A 14,813-nucleotide genomic window follows, 5' to 3' on the forward strand; every position below is an offset into this window, starting at 1 on the left:
CTGGCAATTCTCAGTAATAAGCATGTAAAGCAAAAATTCTGCATTCAAACCACAATCTCTGGCACAAATGCAACATCCCCAATTCATTTTAAATGTAGATTTGTAAATGTGCTCTTTACTAACATGGGGAAACCTTTTGTCCTCATCCTGTGGGTCTACAGCTGCATGTATATTTGGGGCTGTTCTCCATGTGCACTGTAAGAGTGCCAATTTCTTCATCCCTTTCCATTGAAGTGGGCTCTTACTTTATTGAGGGGATGAGTCCAGATCAGGTGTTGGTACCCACTACATAAATGGACTAAACCAAGAAAGATCTGGGAAGACTAGCTGTTGCCGATACTTAACAAGACAGCAATTCTTTTGCCGTGGTCACATATGCCCAAGTGCTGGAACCTGAAAATCTAAACTTTTAGATACAGATAATTCAAGATATAATTAATACGCTCAATCACTTTATTTTCTTCCCTGACAAATGATCATTGACCTGATACATTTATTAGCTTCCCTTTTCATATTTGCTGCTTGACTCACTAACATTTTCCTGTATTTCTGCTTTGAGTTGGATTTCCAGGATTTGTTGCATATTATCTTCAGATAGCTATATTGTTCTACTCTCAATGGCTGGGGTCTACTTTATCTTTTTTTGTTTTGAATCACAATGATAGAATTTCCTGTGATCTGTATGATGTTCGATGCTGTGCCCAATTAGCTGACAGCTTCAAATAAGTGCATATTATATTTCAACAAGTACTTTTTCAAGGCAGAAAATGGTCCAAATTGGCACAGTTATAGAAACTAAGTTTTCAGTAAGTTCTGAACCATGTCGTCATAGCTGTTATCAATATCTTTGTCTGCACAGATGTTACATGGCCTGTTACTTGCATTTAACAGTGCCTTATTGTGTTAGTTTTGCTCTAGTTAGTTAAATGGCAGACTTAAAAGGAATTAGAACATAGAAGACCTACAGAATAATACAGGCCCTTCGGCCCACAATGCTGTGCTGAACATGTACTTACTTTAGAAATTACCTAGGGTTACCCATAGCCCTCTATTTTCTAAGCACTATGTACTAATTACTTAAGTATTTAGCTGACTTCCATGATTTTTTTTTCCCATGGTCAGCACTTGTTTCCTTTGCAAATACTTGTCCAACAAACTTTCTGACAGATTCCAACAAATGCAACCCCACACTGTTTTTTCTGAAAATGGACCCTTGCAAAACTTCAAAAAGAAATGTATAAAACACGTCCAGGAGGAATATCTGAATTATAGTAACTTTACTACCCTTTACAGAGCAGTAATTATAAAACTGTGTAAACAGTATTCTGAATTACATTTGCCTGCTCTTCAAAATACCTGAGCACCTCTGTTCCGAAAATAGAATGGACAAATTATTGGCAGTTTATTTTCTTTAACTGCTATACTTGAGTGAACTTATAACTTGGAAATCTTTTTCCCCTGATGGCTTTTATTCTATTTTTAGGTACTCTGTGGGCCTAAAATGCTTAGATGTTTCTTTCTGTATCATTATTCTACAGAATAATCATTTTGGAGGAGGAATTTCTGCAATGGTTACAGAAGTGGCAGTGTGTAATTTGACTGATCAAAGTTAACTTCTCATTAAATTCTAATGTCTTGCATATTGTATCGTATGTGAGGCATGTGTGAAGAGTTTGGATGGAAGTAGGATTTCTTAAAATATGAAACTATTTAAATCATGCAATTCAACACAAACTCCTTTGGTGAACAATAAAAAAGCATATATTCTTTTAACCCTAGCTGTAATATATCATTTTCAGCTTTGGAAAATAAAGCACCTCTGTTTTGGCACCCTGAGGTAGCCATCCATTCAACAGGAATGCAATGTGTCCAGAGAGTTGGTGGTCACTGTGAATACTAGCACCACACATTTTTGCTTGGAGGTGTTTCATCAAATACGTATCTTCACAGGGTTAAAAAACACACGATAGGCTGAACAAATCTGTCACAAGATCCCAGTTACTTAACCCATCATTCATCTGAGTCTGCATGCTCAGTTGAGGAAGAGTTTTTTTATCAGTATTGTATACGTGCACAATCTTCACTTGAAAATTACAACTGAAAATCGTCTCAAATTCACATCTGAACAATGAAATAGTTCAAAGTTGAAAAGTTCAAAGGAAGTTTTATTATCAGAGTGCGTCACCATATACAGCTGAGATTCATTTTCCTGTGGGCATACTCAGCAAATCTATAGAATAGTAACTATAACAGGATCAACGAAAGATCAACCAGAGTGCAGAAGGCAACAATCTGTGCAAATGCAAATATAAATAAATAGCAATAAATAATTATAACATAAAATAACAAGATAAAGAGTCACTAAAGTGAGATCAATGGTTGTGAGAACATCTCATTGGTTAGGTAGGTATTCCTTTTTGTTCAAGAGGTTATTAGTTCCTAAGACAAAAGAGCAGAATTAGGCCATTTGGCCTATCGGGTCTGCTCCACCATTCACTCATGGCTGATCCTTTTTCCCCTCCGCAGCCCCACTTGCCAGCCTTCTCCCCGTAGCCTTTAATGCCGTGTCCAATCAAGAACCCATCAAGCTCTACTTTAGATACACCCAACGACCTGGCCTCCACAGCTGTCTGTGATAATAAGTTCCACAAATTCACCACCCTCTGGCTAAAAAAATGTCTCCACATCTCTGTTTTAAATGGTGCTCCTCTATCCTGAGCCTGTGCCCTCTTGTCCTAGATTCCCTGACCATGGGAAACATCCTTTCTCCATTTACTCTGTCTCATTCTTTCAACATTCAAAAGGCTTCAATGAGATCCCCCTCATTCTTCTAAATTCCAGTGAGTAGAGCTATTAAACATTCCTCATATGATAACCATTTCAGTCCCGGAATCTTCCTTGTGAGCCTGCTCTGAACCCTGTCCAATGCCAGCACAACTTGTCTTAGATAAGGAGCCCAAAATTGTTCACAATACTCAAGGTGAGGTCTCATCAGTTCCTTATAAAGCCTCAACATCACATCCCTGCTCTTGAGGAAAGATGAGGCAGTGGTGATTGTGGAGTCAATTGATAGGAATGAGGTTATGGAGTACTTAGTGACACAGGACAATGTAGGACAAAGTCAGCATGGTTTCAATAGACAGTGGGTGCAGGAGTAGACCATTCAGCCCTTCGAGCCAGCACCACCATTCACTTAAAGGAAAATATTGCCTGACGAACCTGTTGGAATTCTTTGAGGAAATTACACACAGGATAGATAAAGGGGATGCAGTGGATATATTTGAACCTTCAGAAGGCCCTTGACAAGGTGCCACACATGAGGCTGCTTACCAAGTTAAGAGCCCAAGGCATTACAGCAAAGTTACTGGCATGGGCTCTTACCAATTGACTTCAACATCTTAACAACCACTGAGATCAGGCTAACAGTCTAAATAATTTTCTTGCAGCTGCCATCCGCCTTTCTTAAAGAGTGGAGTGACATTTGCAATTTTCCAGTCCTCTGACACCACATCAGAGTCCAAACCTGTAGAATCCTGCAGATTCAGCTCTTTTGTTTTTTGAACATTGAGGGAGAGGTTGTTATCTTAACACCACTGTGTTAGGGTGTTAATCTCTTCTCTGTAGGCTGTCTCGTCACCACCAGAAATAAGGCACCTGCAAATTTGATCAGCAGACTGGAGCTGTGTGTGTCAGCACAGTCGTGGATGTAAAGCGGGTAGAGGAGGGGATTCAGGACACAACCATGGGGGGCACCTGTGTTGAGGGTCAGCGGGGCAGAGGTGAGGGAGCCTATCCTTACCATCTGATAGGAAGTCCAGGATCCAGCCGCACAAGGTGGGGTGCAGGCCGAGCTCTCTGAGCTTCCTGTCATGTCTAGAGGGAATTATAGTGTTGAATGCTGAACTGTAGTCCAGGAACAGCATTCTAACATATGCATCCCTCTTCTCCAGGTGTAGTGCTGAGGCTACGGCATCATCGGTAGACCAATTCCTTCGGTAGGTGAATTGTAGGGGGTCCAGTGTGGGTGGTAGGATGCTGCAGATGTAGTCTTTAACCAGCCTCTCAAAGCATTTGGTAATAATTGAGGTTAGTGCAACAGGGCAATGATGGACAATTTGAAACAGGAGGGCATGACACACTGGAAGAGGGAGAGATTAAAACTGTCCATAAACACACCAGCCAGTCGTGAAGACTACTATGAAGAGAGTGCTTCTTCAACAGCCTTTCTATGTGTGTAAAATCACACACATCATGGAATGTAACGGTAGATATGAACTTTCTGGCACGTAACCAATGGACAACGGCAACCAACTAACTGACCTTGCCAGGGAAAAATATCTAAAGGACCAAAGACCTTTCCTAAATCCCGGCATGATGACACTTGGGATGTGTCCTGCTTGAGTTGGCTGAGGGGGATGTAATGCTTAAGGAATATAAAAATAAAAGCAGGCTAAAGAGGCTTAAGATAAATAAAATGGGTCTAGATTGAACCTTTGTAGCTTGAAAGAGTGAGATACCTTTTCTTGGCCTAGAGAGCTGGATGACAAGCTATAAGATTGGGCATTTGCAAGGCTCATGTCTGAGGGCATTCAGCAGAGCAAAAATTCATGGCAAGTTATGTCTTATGGCCTTCACAAGAAGCAGAAATGGGGAAGGTAGATTTTTAATAGAGTCAGAGTCATAGAACACTACCAGCACAGAAACAGGCCCTTTGGCCCATCTAGGCCATGCCGAACTATTATTCTGCCTAGTCCCATTGCCCTGCACCCTAACCATAGCCTTCCATACCACTCACATCCCTGCACCAATCCGAATTTCTCTTAAATGTTGAAATTGGACCTGCATCCACCAATTGTGCAGGCAGCTCATTCCACACTCTCACAACCCTCTGAGTGAAGAAGTTCCTCCTTATGTTCCCCTTAAACTTCTCACTTTCACCCTTAACCAATGACCTCTAATTCTGATCTCACCCATCCTCCAAGGAACAAGCCTGCTTACATTTGCCCTATCTACACCCCTCATAATTTTGTACACCTCCATCAATTCTCCCCTCATTCTTCTATATTCTCGGGAATAAAGTCTTAAGCATTCAGCCTTTTCCAATAACTCAGGTCCTCAAGTCCCAGCAACATCCTTGTAAATTTTCTCTGCACTCTTTTAACCTTATTTACATCTTTTCAGTATGTAGGTGACCCAAATGCACACAATACTCCAAATTAGGCCTCACCAATCAATGTCTTGCACAATTTCCACATAGCATCCCAATTCCATATTCAGTACATTGATTTATAAAGGTCAACATGCCAAAAGCTTTCCTTATGACTCTCCCTATTTGTGACACTGTTTTCAAGGTATTATGGATCCATTTTTCCAGATGCCTCTGTTCTACCACACTTCTCAGTGCCCTACCTTTCACTGTGTAAGACCTGCCCTGGTTGGTCCTCCCAAAATGCAACACCTCACACTTGTCCGCATTAAATTCCATTTGTCATTTTTCAGCTCATTTCACCAAATGGTCAAGATCTCACTGTGAGCTTTGATAGTCCTCCTTGCTGTCCACTATGCCCCCAATCTTGGTGTCATTCTCAAATCTGTTAATCCAGGTCACTGATATAGATGACAAACAACAACAGACTCAGCACTAATTCCTACGGCACAACCACTAATCAGAGAAGCAACCATCTACTACATCTCTCTGGTTTCTTCTGTCCAATCCAATTTTCTTCTCCACCTTGAACGCCAAGTGACTTAAATTTCTTGACCAACCTCTCATGTGGGACCTTGTCAAAGACCTTGCTAAGGTCCATGTAGATAATGTTCATCAACCTTCCTGGTAACTTCTCAAAAACTCTAAAACATTGGTTAGATACAATTTACCAAGCATAGAACCATATTGACGATCCTTAATCAGTCTCTATCTATCCAAATACTTATATATCTGGTCTCTTCGAATATTTTCCAAACCCAACATGATGAACCAACAATAAGAACACAAGCCTGGTGCATATCACTCTCAGGATTCAAATGCCTCAGGATAAGGGCTACATTCATTATGTGATACTGATTATAGTTCTATATAGCCTTCACCTATCTGATCCCAGGCCCAACCACATGTGGTACTTAAACCAAAGTATCTTTCTAAAAAGATAGTACTATGGATGTGCAGAGATAAATTGCCTTGATAATTTATTTTACTTGAGGCATCGCTCAAAGACTTCCTGAAATGTGTCATTGAGTTTACCAGTTGCTGTTACATGCCCACTTTAGAAAAGTGCCTATATATATTTTCCATACCTAACTGCCCTTGCACTGAGGAAGTAGTTAAGAGTCACTCAAACTGTGGGCTTGGAGTCACACAAAAGAGAGACTGTGTATGTAAAGCAGATGGGGAGGACAAGTCATCCCCAGCATTGAGCGTATCTACAAGGAGAGCTGCCACAAGAAAGCAGCATCATTCATCAAGGACCCCCACCATCCAGGCCATACTCTCTTCTGATTGCTGTAATTGGGAAGAAGATACAGGAGTCTAACATCCCACACTACTAGGTTCAGGAACAATTATTACTCTTCAACCATCAGGCTCCTGAGCCAGTGTGGTAACTTCACTCATCTGAACTCTGAACTGATACCATAATCCAGTGGTCGCCAACCTCCGGGCCGCTAAGCATGCAGGGGTGCAGCGGTAGCCGGAGAGCACCCAGCACATTTTTAAGAAAAAAGCCGAAATAAACAATCTAATTAATTAGGTGCCACCTGGCATGTAAATGTCGGCCCAGATCAGAGGCGATTGCCAATTTCACTTGCTCTACGTGATGTTCACTCCTCTTGCCAGGGCGCTGGAGCCTTTAGCTGTTCCATTGTTTGGTCAATTTAAACACCAGCCCAGACAGGCTGAAAAGATAGGATCGAGGTGTCATGTTGAATCTACACAAACTTCTAATAAAGTATAGGCGCTGCCGTGCTTTCTTTGTAATGACAATTACGTGCTGGTCCCAGGACAGATCCTCTGACACTTTTCAGAGAGAGAAACGTCGATCCTTAATGCCGAAGAATTTAAAGTTATTGACCCTCTCCACCTCACTTCCTCTAATGGAGACTGGCTTCTGGGCGGCACCTAATTAACTAGCTTGTTTATTTCGGCTTTTTTCTTAAAGATGTGCTGGCTGCTCTCTGGCTACCGCTGCACCCCTGCACGCTTCATGGCCCGGTATCGGCCTACAGCTCGGAGGTTGGGGACCACTGCCATAATCAATAGACTCACTTTCAAGGTTTCTACACCTCATGTTCTCAATATTAATTTTATTTTTGTATTTGCACAGTTTTGTCATCTTTTCGCGTCGATTGTTTTTCAGTCTTTGTTTATGCGTAGTTTTTATTGATTCTATTGCATTTCTTTGTTCTACTGTTGTGATGAGAATACACATAGATTAAGATGTTAGCTGTCCTGTGCTGGCACCAGTGGGATCAGCAGTTGGTCTGCCACCTGTCTTCAGGAGAAAGAGAGATAAGTAAAACAATAGAGCAGCATTTGGAAATGTTAATTAAGGGACGGAAGGAGAGCTGTCAAGATCGGCCCCCCTTTGAACCCTGAACTGTTTGAAGTGATGGACAGGCGATACCCCAGCAGGGGGATAAAAAGGGACAGGTTCGCTAAGGCAAGACACACATGACACCCCGAGGTAACGAGACCCTGGAAGCGGTGCGTCTCCCACAAGTCGGTGGGAGGTTTTGGAGGGCTGGTCGCGGGACCAAGCCATAGATGCACAGGGTGGAAAGGTATGATCGGCGGGAACCTGGTGTGTGTCCGCCCTTGCCTGGGTGCCAGGTTCATCGCAGAGAAACGATCGTATCTGGAAACGGAGGGGTCACAGTCGGTGACCTCAGAAGACATCACTAAGGGCTCGCCCGAAAGCTGACTGCGAAGAATATCGAAGGTCTGTGTGGAAGCTGTTTGAATATTCATTTGTTTTTGCTCTCTCTCTCCTTCCCCCCACTGTCCATCTCCCACGGCAGTGATTACTGTGAACTGAACTGAACTCAATTGAACTGAACTTTGCGTCACTTTGAAACTGGTCATTTACCCCTAGACGACGATAGAGCTTGATTGATCCTGTTATCCTAATTCTGTGTACATGTGTGTTTATCATTGCTGAACTGTTGCATTTATTATCCTTTTGATTAGAGTACTGTGTTGCTTGTTTCTTTAATAAAACTTTCTTAGTTCCAGTAATCCAGACTCCAACTGAGTGATCCATTTTTGCTGGTTTGGCAACCCAGTTATGGGGTACGTAACACTGTGAATGTCTGCAAGAAAATAAATCCCAGGGTAGTACATGGTGACATACTCATACTGTATTTGATAATAAATTTGCTTGGACCTTTGAGCTATTGACCTTACCTGAAGGACATCAGTGAATCATGTGGGTTATCACAATAATCTGGTGCCTTTATGGTTACCATCACAGCGTCAAATTTCATTTTCTTTTAAATTCCAGATTAATTTACTGTTAACTTTTGCAACTACAAAAGTGGAATTCAAACTCAATGCCTGGATCAATGACCCAGAACTCTGGAGGTTAGTCCTGCAACTGAACCATCTGGACAGTGAAGATGCATACATCAGGATGCACTTCATTGACTACAGCTCGGCATTCAGTGCTACCATCCCCTCAAAACTAATCAATAGCTTCAAGACCTTAGGGTCAATACCTCCTTGTGAAACTGAATCCTTCAGTTCGGATTGGCAACAACTTCTCCACAATCAACCTCAGCACAGGTGCACTACAAGACTGGTGTTTAGCCCCTTGCCCCACTCAATTTATAATATGACTGTGAGGCTAAGCACAGCTCCAATGACATACTTAAATTTGCTGACAACACCACCGACTCTGGCCATATCATAGGAGGTAACGAATCTGCATATACTGCAGGAGGGAGATTGAAAATCTGGCTGAGTGATGCCACAACAACAACCCCTCATTCAATAGCAGCAAGATCATGGAGCTGATTAATGACTTCCGGAGGAAGAAACCAGAGGTCCTTGAGCCTGTCCTCACTGATGGAGGCGGGGTGGAAATCAGAGAAGGAGAGGGTCAGCAGCTTAAAATTTTTTGGTATTATCACTTCAGAGGCCGGGTCTTGGGTCCAGTACACAAGTGCCATTACGAAAAAAGCATGGCAGCATATCTCCTTCCTTCAAATTTTGTGGAGATTTGGAATGTCATCTAAAACTTTGACAAACTTCCATAGATGGGTGGTGCAGAGTATACTGGCTGGTTGCATCACAGCCTGGTATGGAAACACTTGAATGGATAAATCCACAAATAGTAGTGGATACAGCCCAGTCCATCGAGGATAAGGTCCTCCCCATCATTGAGCACATCTACATGGGGTGCTGTCACAGGAAAGCAGCATCCATCATCAGGCTATGCTCTCTTCTCGCTGCTGTCATCAGGAAGAAGGTGCAGAGGCCTCAGGACTCACACCACTAGGTTCAGGAATAGTTATTACCCCTCAACCATCAGGCTCTTGAACCAGATGGGCTAACATCACTCAACTTCAGTCTCCCTATTACTGAACTGTTCCCACAACGTATGGACTCTTCAACTCGTCATTGATATTTATCGCTTATTTATTTATTGTTTTTTTTCCCCCTTTGATTTGCAGTTTGTTGTCTTTCGCACACTGTTGTTTGTCCACCCTGTAGGATGTGGTATTTTATTGATTCTATTGTGTTTCCTGTATTTACTGTGAATGCCCACAATAAAGTGAATCTCAGAGTTGTATATGGTGACATATATGTACTTTGATAAAAAATTTACTTTGAACTTCAGATCTACTGTATTGCTAACAGCTGTTAGGCCAAAATAATGAAGGAAATTTTATTTTAATTGACATTCACCTTGACTTGAATAGGTTTCAATTGTTGCTAGTTCTTTTTCTACGTCCACTTGTTGATGGATCATTATCTACCTATTTCTAATTCTTGTCTAACATGCCAACCTTTAAACACGGAACTTGGAGAACACAGGTGACAACAAGTGGAAGGTCTTCTCCCACTTACACAAACCCAGCCAGATATCCAAACCTTCTTTTTAGCACAGATATAGTTTTTCCTAATTCTGAGAACCACTCTATACTTTCTGCTAACTAGTTGGCTCCACAGACAGGAACATATCTTAAGAGAAGAGGTCAGCATTTATATCCAAGGAGCTATTCTGGCAAACATACAGTTTCTAGCTGCAAAGTAGTTTTTTAAACAACTGAATAGCTCACTGGACCAATACCAAGTCCATTGAGTCTATGACATCAATGTTGCTATGGAGTCAAATTGAGGTCAAATTTGGGAAAAACATCATATACCTTTTACAGTATTAATAATCATTAATGAACCAGCTTGGCTTTACAACACTTAGCTGTGTCAGGATCAGAATTCCTGTTTCCAACATTTTTTGTTCAAGATTTGCCAAGTTAAGTTTATTTAAATTCCCCAAAAGGCACAATGAGATTTAGCGCACATCTCCAGATCTGTATTCCACGTGATTAGGTTAGGAATTGAATTACGGAACTAAGTTACCTCAAATAATCTGAATCCCTGAATATTTTACTTCCTACACTTAGCTCCTGAAAGTAAATTTCCACAGCAGGTAAATTTAGAAGTGTTTTTATTACCTGTAACGGCATCTGTAATAGCCTGACTTGTGACAGATGGTGCACTTTGGAGTTGATATGTTGTAGTGGTCGAAGGAGGTGCTGGACTGCTGTTGTTGCTTGTCATATAAGTATATGGAGAATTATTATAATACTGTGCATATTGCCCCTGGCCAAAGCCCGTGTAAGAATATTCCTAGAAAAGGCAACATAAACAGATTTAGATTTTACTTAATGCAGTTATTTCCTAATTATGATAAAACATATTTATTTTGTATATAATATTCTCTGCTTTATTCAGATATTAATAGGTAGTTGGAAACATTACAACAGCTGCCGGGTGAATGAATAAATGTGAACCAGTGTATGTGAAAGCCAACCCCAAACTTCAGACAGACGCTGGCAGAAAGAATTTTCATCCATTTAACACTTTTCTCAACTGTAATGCACTTCACAATCTTTTTACATCCAATGAATAGGTTTGAAGAGTAATGACTGCTTTAACGCAGGGAATTTATCAATTAAAGTTTTACTCCAGGCGCTGAATAACGTTTTGTAGCGATCTCACCAAAGGAAAAGAGGGTGGGAGTAAAACACTGGCTAATGCTTCTTTGTTTTGCGGAATATAAAATACCTTTTATTTTACTTGCATGGATTAGCACCTCATCTGAAAAGTGAATCATCAGGCAAGGTAAGAGTTCCTTAACACTATACTAGTGCATCAGCAAAACTTTTGTTCTCCAGTCTTTGAAGGTGGATTTTAATGAACACCTTTCTACTCAGAGATGATCGTGATCTCTAATGAATATGATATATGAAAAACTGCAGCATACTATGTAGGGGTAAAAAAAGTGTTTCTATGGGTACACAAAGGTTATGTGTATTTATTAAAGAATGGAAAGGCAGAACAAGCAAAACTATTCACAGTCCACGGATATTACATTAATTTAAGTGTGAGACCAGGAGAGACAATGAGCACAAAAAAATGGGTGACTCACACTAAAGTAAGGAGTTTTGTGTCTTCAGAATGTAAAGTTTCTTAACTTTTCTTTTTTTTGGCACCTCTCCTTTAACTCTCTCTTTTTAATTCATTTTTCTTTCTTAATTATTACTTGTTTACCAATGATTGAAATACATCATTTGACCCCTTCAGTTTGTCAGATGATCGCTTTTGTTACTTTAATGGCTAGAAGATCTATACTATTGAATTGGAAAGAGATTAATCCCCCTACAACATTTCATTGGTTTTCTCAAACTATATCTTGTTTAAATCTAGAAAAAATTAGAAGTGTTATTTTTGATCCATCTATTAAATTTGATGAGACTTGGAGACCATTTATCCAATACTTCCACATGATGTAATCTGTCCCTTGTCAATCTATCTTGTGATTTCAATATATGGGGAGAGGAGCGGAAGTGGCGACACTATTGGTTCTATCTGAGATATCATAATAGCCCTTTCTTTTCTTTTTTTCCGTAGTTTTCTTTAGTTTGGGTAGATTTTTTTAGGGTTTTTTTGTCTTTTTCTTTTTTTTACGATTTTTTAATATTTTATGTATGCTCTTTCTATATTTTGTTGTTAATCTGTGTGATTTTGGAATATTTCTAACTATGTGCTTCTTGACTGTAAACTTTAATAATTATTATCAATTAACATAATCCCAATTATTATGTACTTTTTGTAACGTGTTAGTTGTTGAAACTAATAAAAAGATTGAAAAAGAAAGAAAGAAAGAATTATTACTTCATTTTTGTTACATTATAAATCTGTCCTTTCTGATTCATAATCTTTGGTTTAAAATTCCTTATCTTATTGGTTAAAAACCTATGCTTTACCTGTCGTGGTCACAGACATAAGGGATACTTGTGAAAAGCCCAACATTGGATCAGTTCTTTGCTGACAAGAAAGGGTCTGCTTAAAACCCCTCAAAAGTCTTTGATTAGCTGTAGCCTCAGTGAATGTTGACCACTATTCCTTCATTACTGACCTCCATACCAAGGCAGTAACTTTAAACTTTCCATTCCCATTTCTGACTCTCACACATGAAGATGTCACCTTTGCCTTTGATCCAGCAGAAGTTTCCAATTCTGCTTATTATCCTACTCTTATTTTAGGATTGTCTCTAACACATTGTCTTTGCTGAGTACAAATAGTTATTAACCTTTCACAATCTAATTCTCAATATAATTGCACAGTGAGGCGACAGTACAATGAATAATATTTTGTTATTGCTAAACAGAACTCAGTATTGAATCAATAATGTGAGCAATGGAACTGAGTTATGATTTTTAAATCTTTGCCAAATAATAGATGTAGCAGTGCTGGGTGTTTAAGAACCAAAGTAGTTCTGGTGATCTGTTGATTCAGTGGGCCTTGAATAGAGTATCTTTAGCAACCAAATATAAAAGAAATATACGCAAACACGAGGAATTCTGCAGATGCTGGAAATTCAAGCAACACACATCAAAGTTGCTGGTGAACGCAGCAGGCCAGGCAGCATCTCTAGGAAGAGGTACAGTCAACGTTTGGGGCCGAGACCCTTCGTCAGGACTAACTGAAGGAAGAGCTAGTAAGAGATTGAAAGTGGGAGGGAGAGGGGGAGATCCAAATTGATAGGAGAAGACAGGAGGGGAGGGATGGAGCCAAGAGCTGGACAGGTGATTGGCAAAAGGGATATGAGAGGATCATGGGACAGGAGGCCCAGGGAGAAGGAAAAGGGGGAGGGGGGGAACCCAGAGGATGGGCAAGGGGTATAGTCAGAGGGACAGAGGGAGAAAAAGGAGAGAGAGAGAGAGAAAGAATGTGTGTATATAAATAAATAATGGATGAGGTACGAGGGGGAGGTGGGGCATTAGCGGAAGTTAGAGAAGTCAATGTTCATGCCATCAGGTTGGAGGCTACCCAGACGGAATATAAGGTGTTGTTCCTCCAACCTGAGTGTGGCTTCATCTTTACAGTAGAGGAGGCCGTGGATAGACATGTCAGAATGGGAATGGGATGTGGAATTAAAATGTGTGGCCACTGGGAGATCTTGCTTTCTCTGGCGGACAGAGCGTAGGTGTTCAGCAAAATGGTGTTCAGTAAAAGAAATATACATTACTTACATGTAAACACAGTGATGAAAAACTCACCTTTTAATAAAATGTTCTTGGTTGAATCAAGGTGATACATTTGGCAACTAGAAGCCAAAACTATTGGCATTCTGTGACTTGAATGCTGCAGTATTAAACTTGCATTACCTTTTTGTAAATCAGCTTGGCATTCCTGTATTGTACTACTTAAGACACTGTTTATACTGTACATATCTAAGAATTTTGTTCCAGGCAGAAACTTCTAAGTGTATACATTCAATAATATTTTCACTGAATTATATAAAGCATTGCTATAGCTTGAGAGATTGCTTGTGGATCATGTTGATACAGTCTGAACAACTAAGAACAGATTTGTACAGATATTGTGTGGTTGCATAAGCTACTTTCATGTTTCAGCAGCTGTGGTTTTTATTGTGGCACATCTTTCATTCCAGTTTTCACTTCTTCAAAGAAACTCTTCTTTCATCAAACATAAAATCAGAAAACAACAACTTTCATTTACAGGGAGGTAGCAGCTTTAGCCTAGGACTCTCCACAGGAACATTATTAAGTAAAATATGACCCCAAATTCCATAAAGAGATGTTGGGTATTGTACAAATGCTTGGTCAAAGACATAGCTAACAAAAAAAAGTGTCTTAAAGACGTAGATGGGAAGAGAGGCAAAAGGCAGACTGAAGGAACAAACTGCCTTAGCAACAGCTTTGCAAGCATCATGGTTGTTAGTGGTTGAGCAATTAAAATTGAAGATGCATGGCAGGCTAGGTTTAGAGCAGTTCAAAGATCTTGAATCGTATGACTGAACAAAGGAATGATAAAATGGAAAGTTCAGGCAATAAAGGGATTTGAAATCAAAGAGTAGGAGTTCAAAATCTGATTGGCAGCCATTGCAGCTCTCTGAGCAGTGATGGACATAGTCCAGAGGGCTTGGTGCAGGTGACAAAGCAAGCAGGAAAGCTTCAGTTGATCTTAATTCAAGGTGGCATCCGGGACAGTGACCAGAAGTACTGGTATTAGTTTTGTGTGAAGGTGATAAAGATGTTGATGAAGGTTTCAGCAACAGATGAACAGA

General features: G+C 40.3%; 1 protein-coding gene across 2 annotated transcripts in view; it reads right to left on the reverse strand.

The window, feature by feature from the left end:
* The window catches only part of eya1 (EYA transcriptional coactivator and phosphatase 1), a 198,272-nt gene that overhangs the window by 108,624 nt on the left and 74,835 nt on the right, over positions 1-14,813 (reverse strand). For both annotated transcript variants that reach the window (XM_063042018.1, XM_063042022.1), the window contains one exon: positions 10,672-10,846. In XM_063042018.1, coding sequence (XP_062898088.1) covers positions 10,672-10,846 — 175 coding nt within the window. The remainder of the gene's footprint in view (positions 1-10,671; positions 10,847-14,813) is intronic.

The sequence above is a fragment of the Mobula hypostoma genome, chromosome 1 (assembly GCF_963921235.1).
Source record: "Mobula hypostoma chromosome 1, sMobHyp1.1, whole genome shotgun sequence".
Taxonomy (NCBI): domain Eukaryota; kingdom Metazoa; phylum Chordata; class Chondrichthyes; order Myliobatiformes; family Myliobatidae; genus Mobula; species Mobula hypostoma.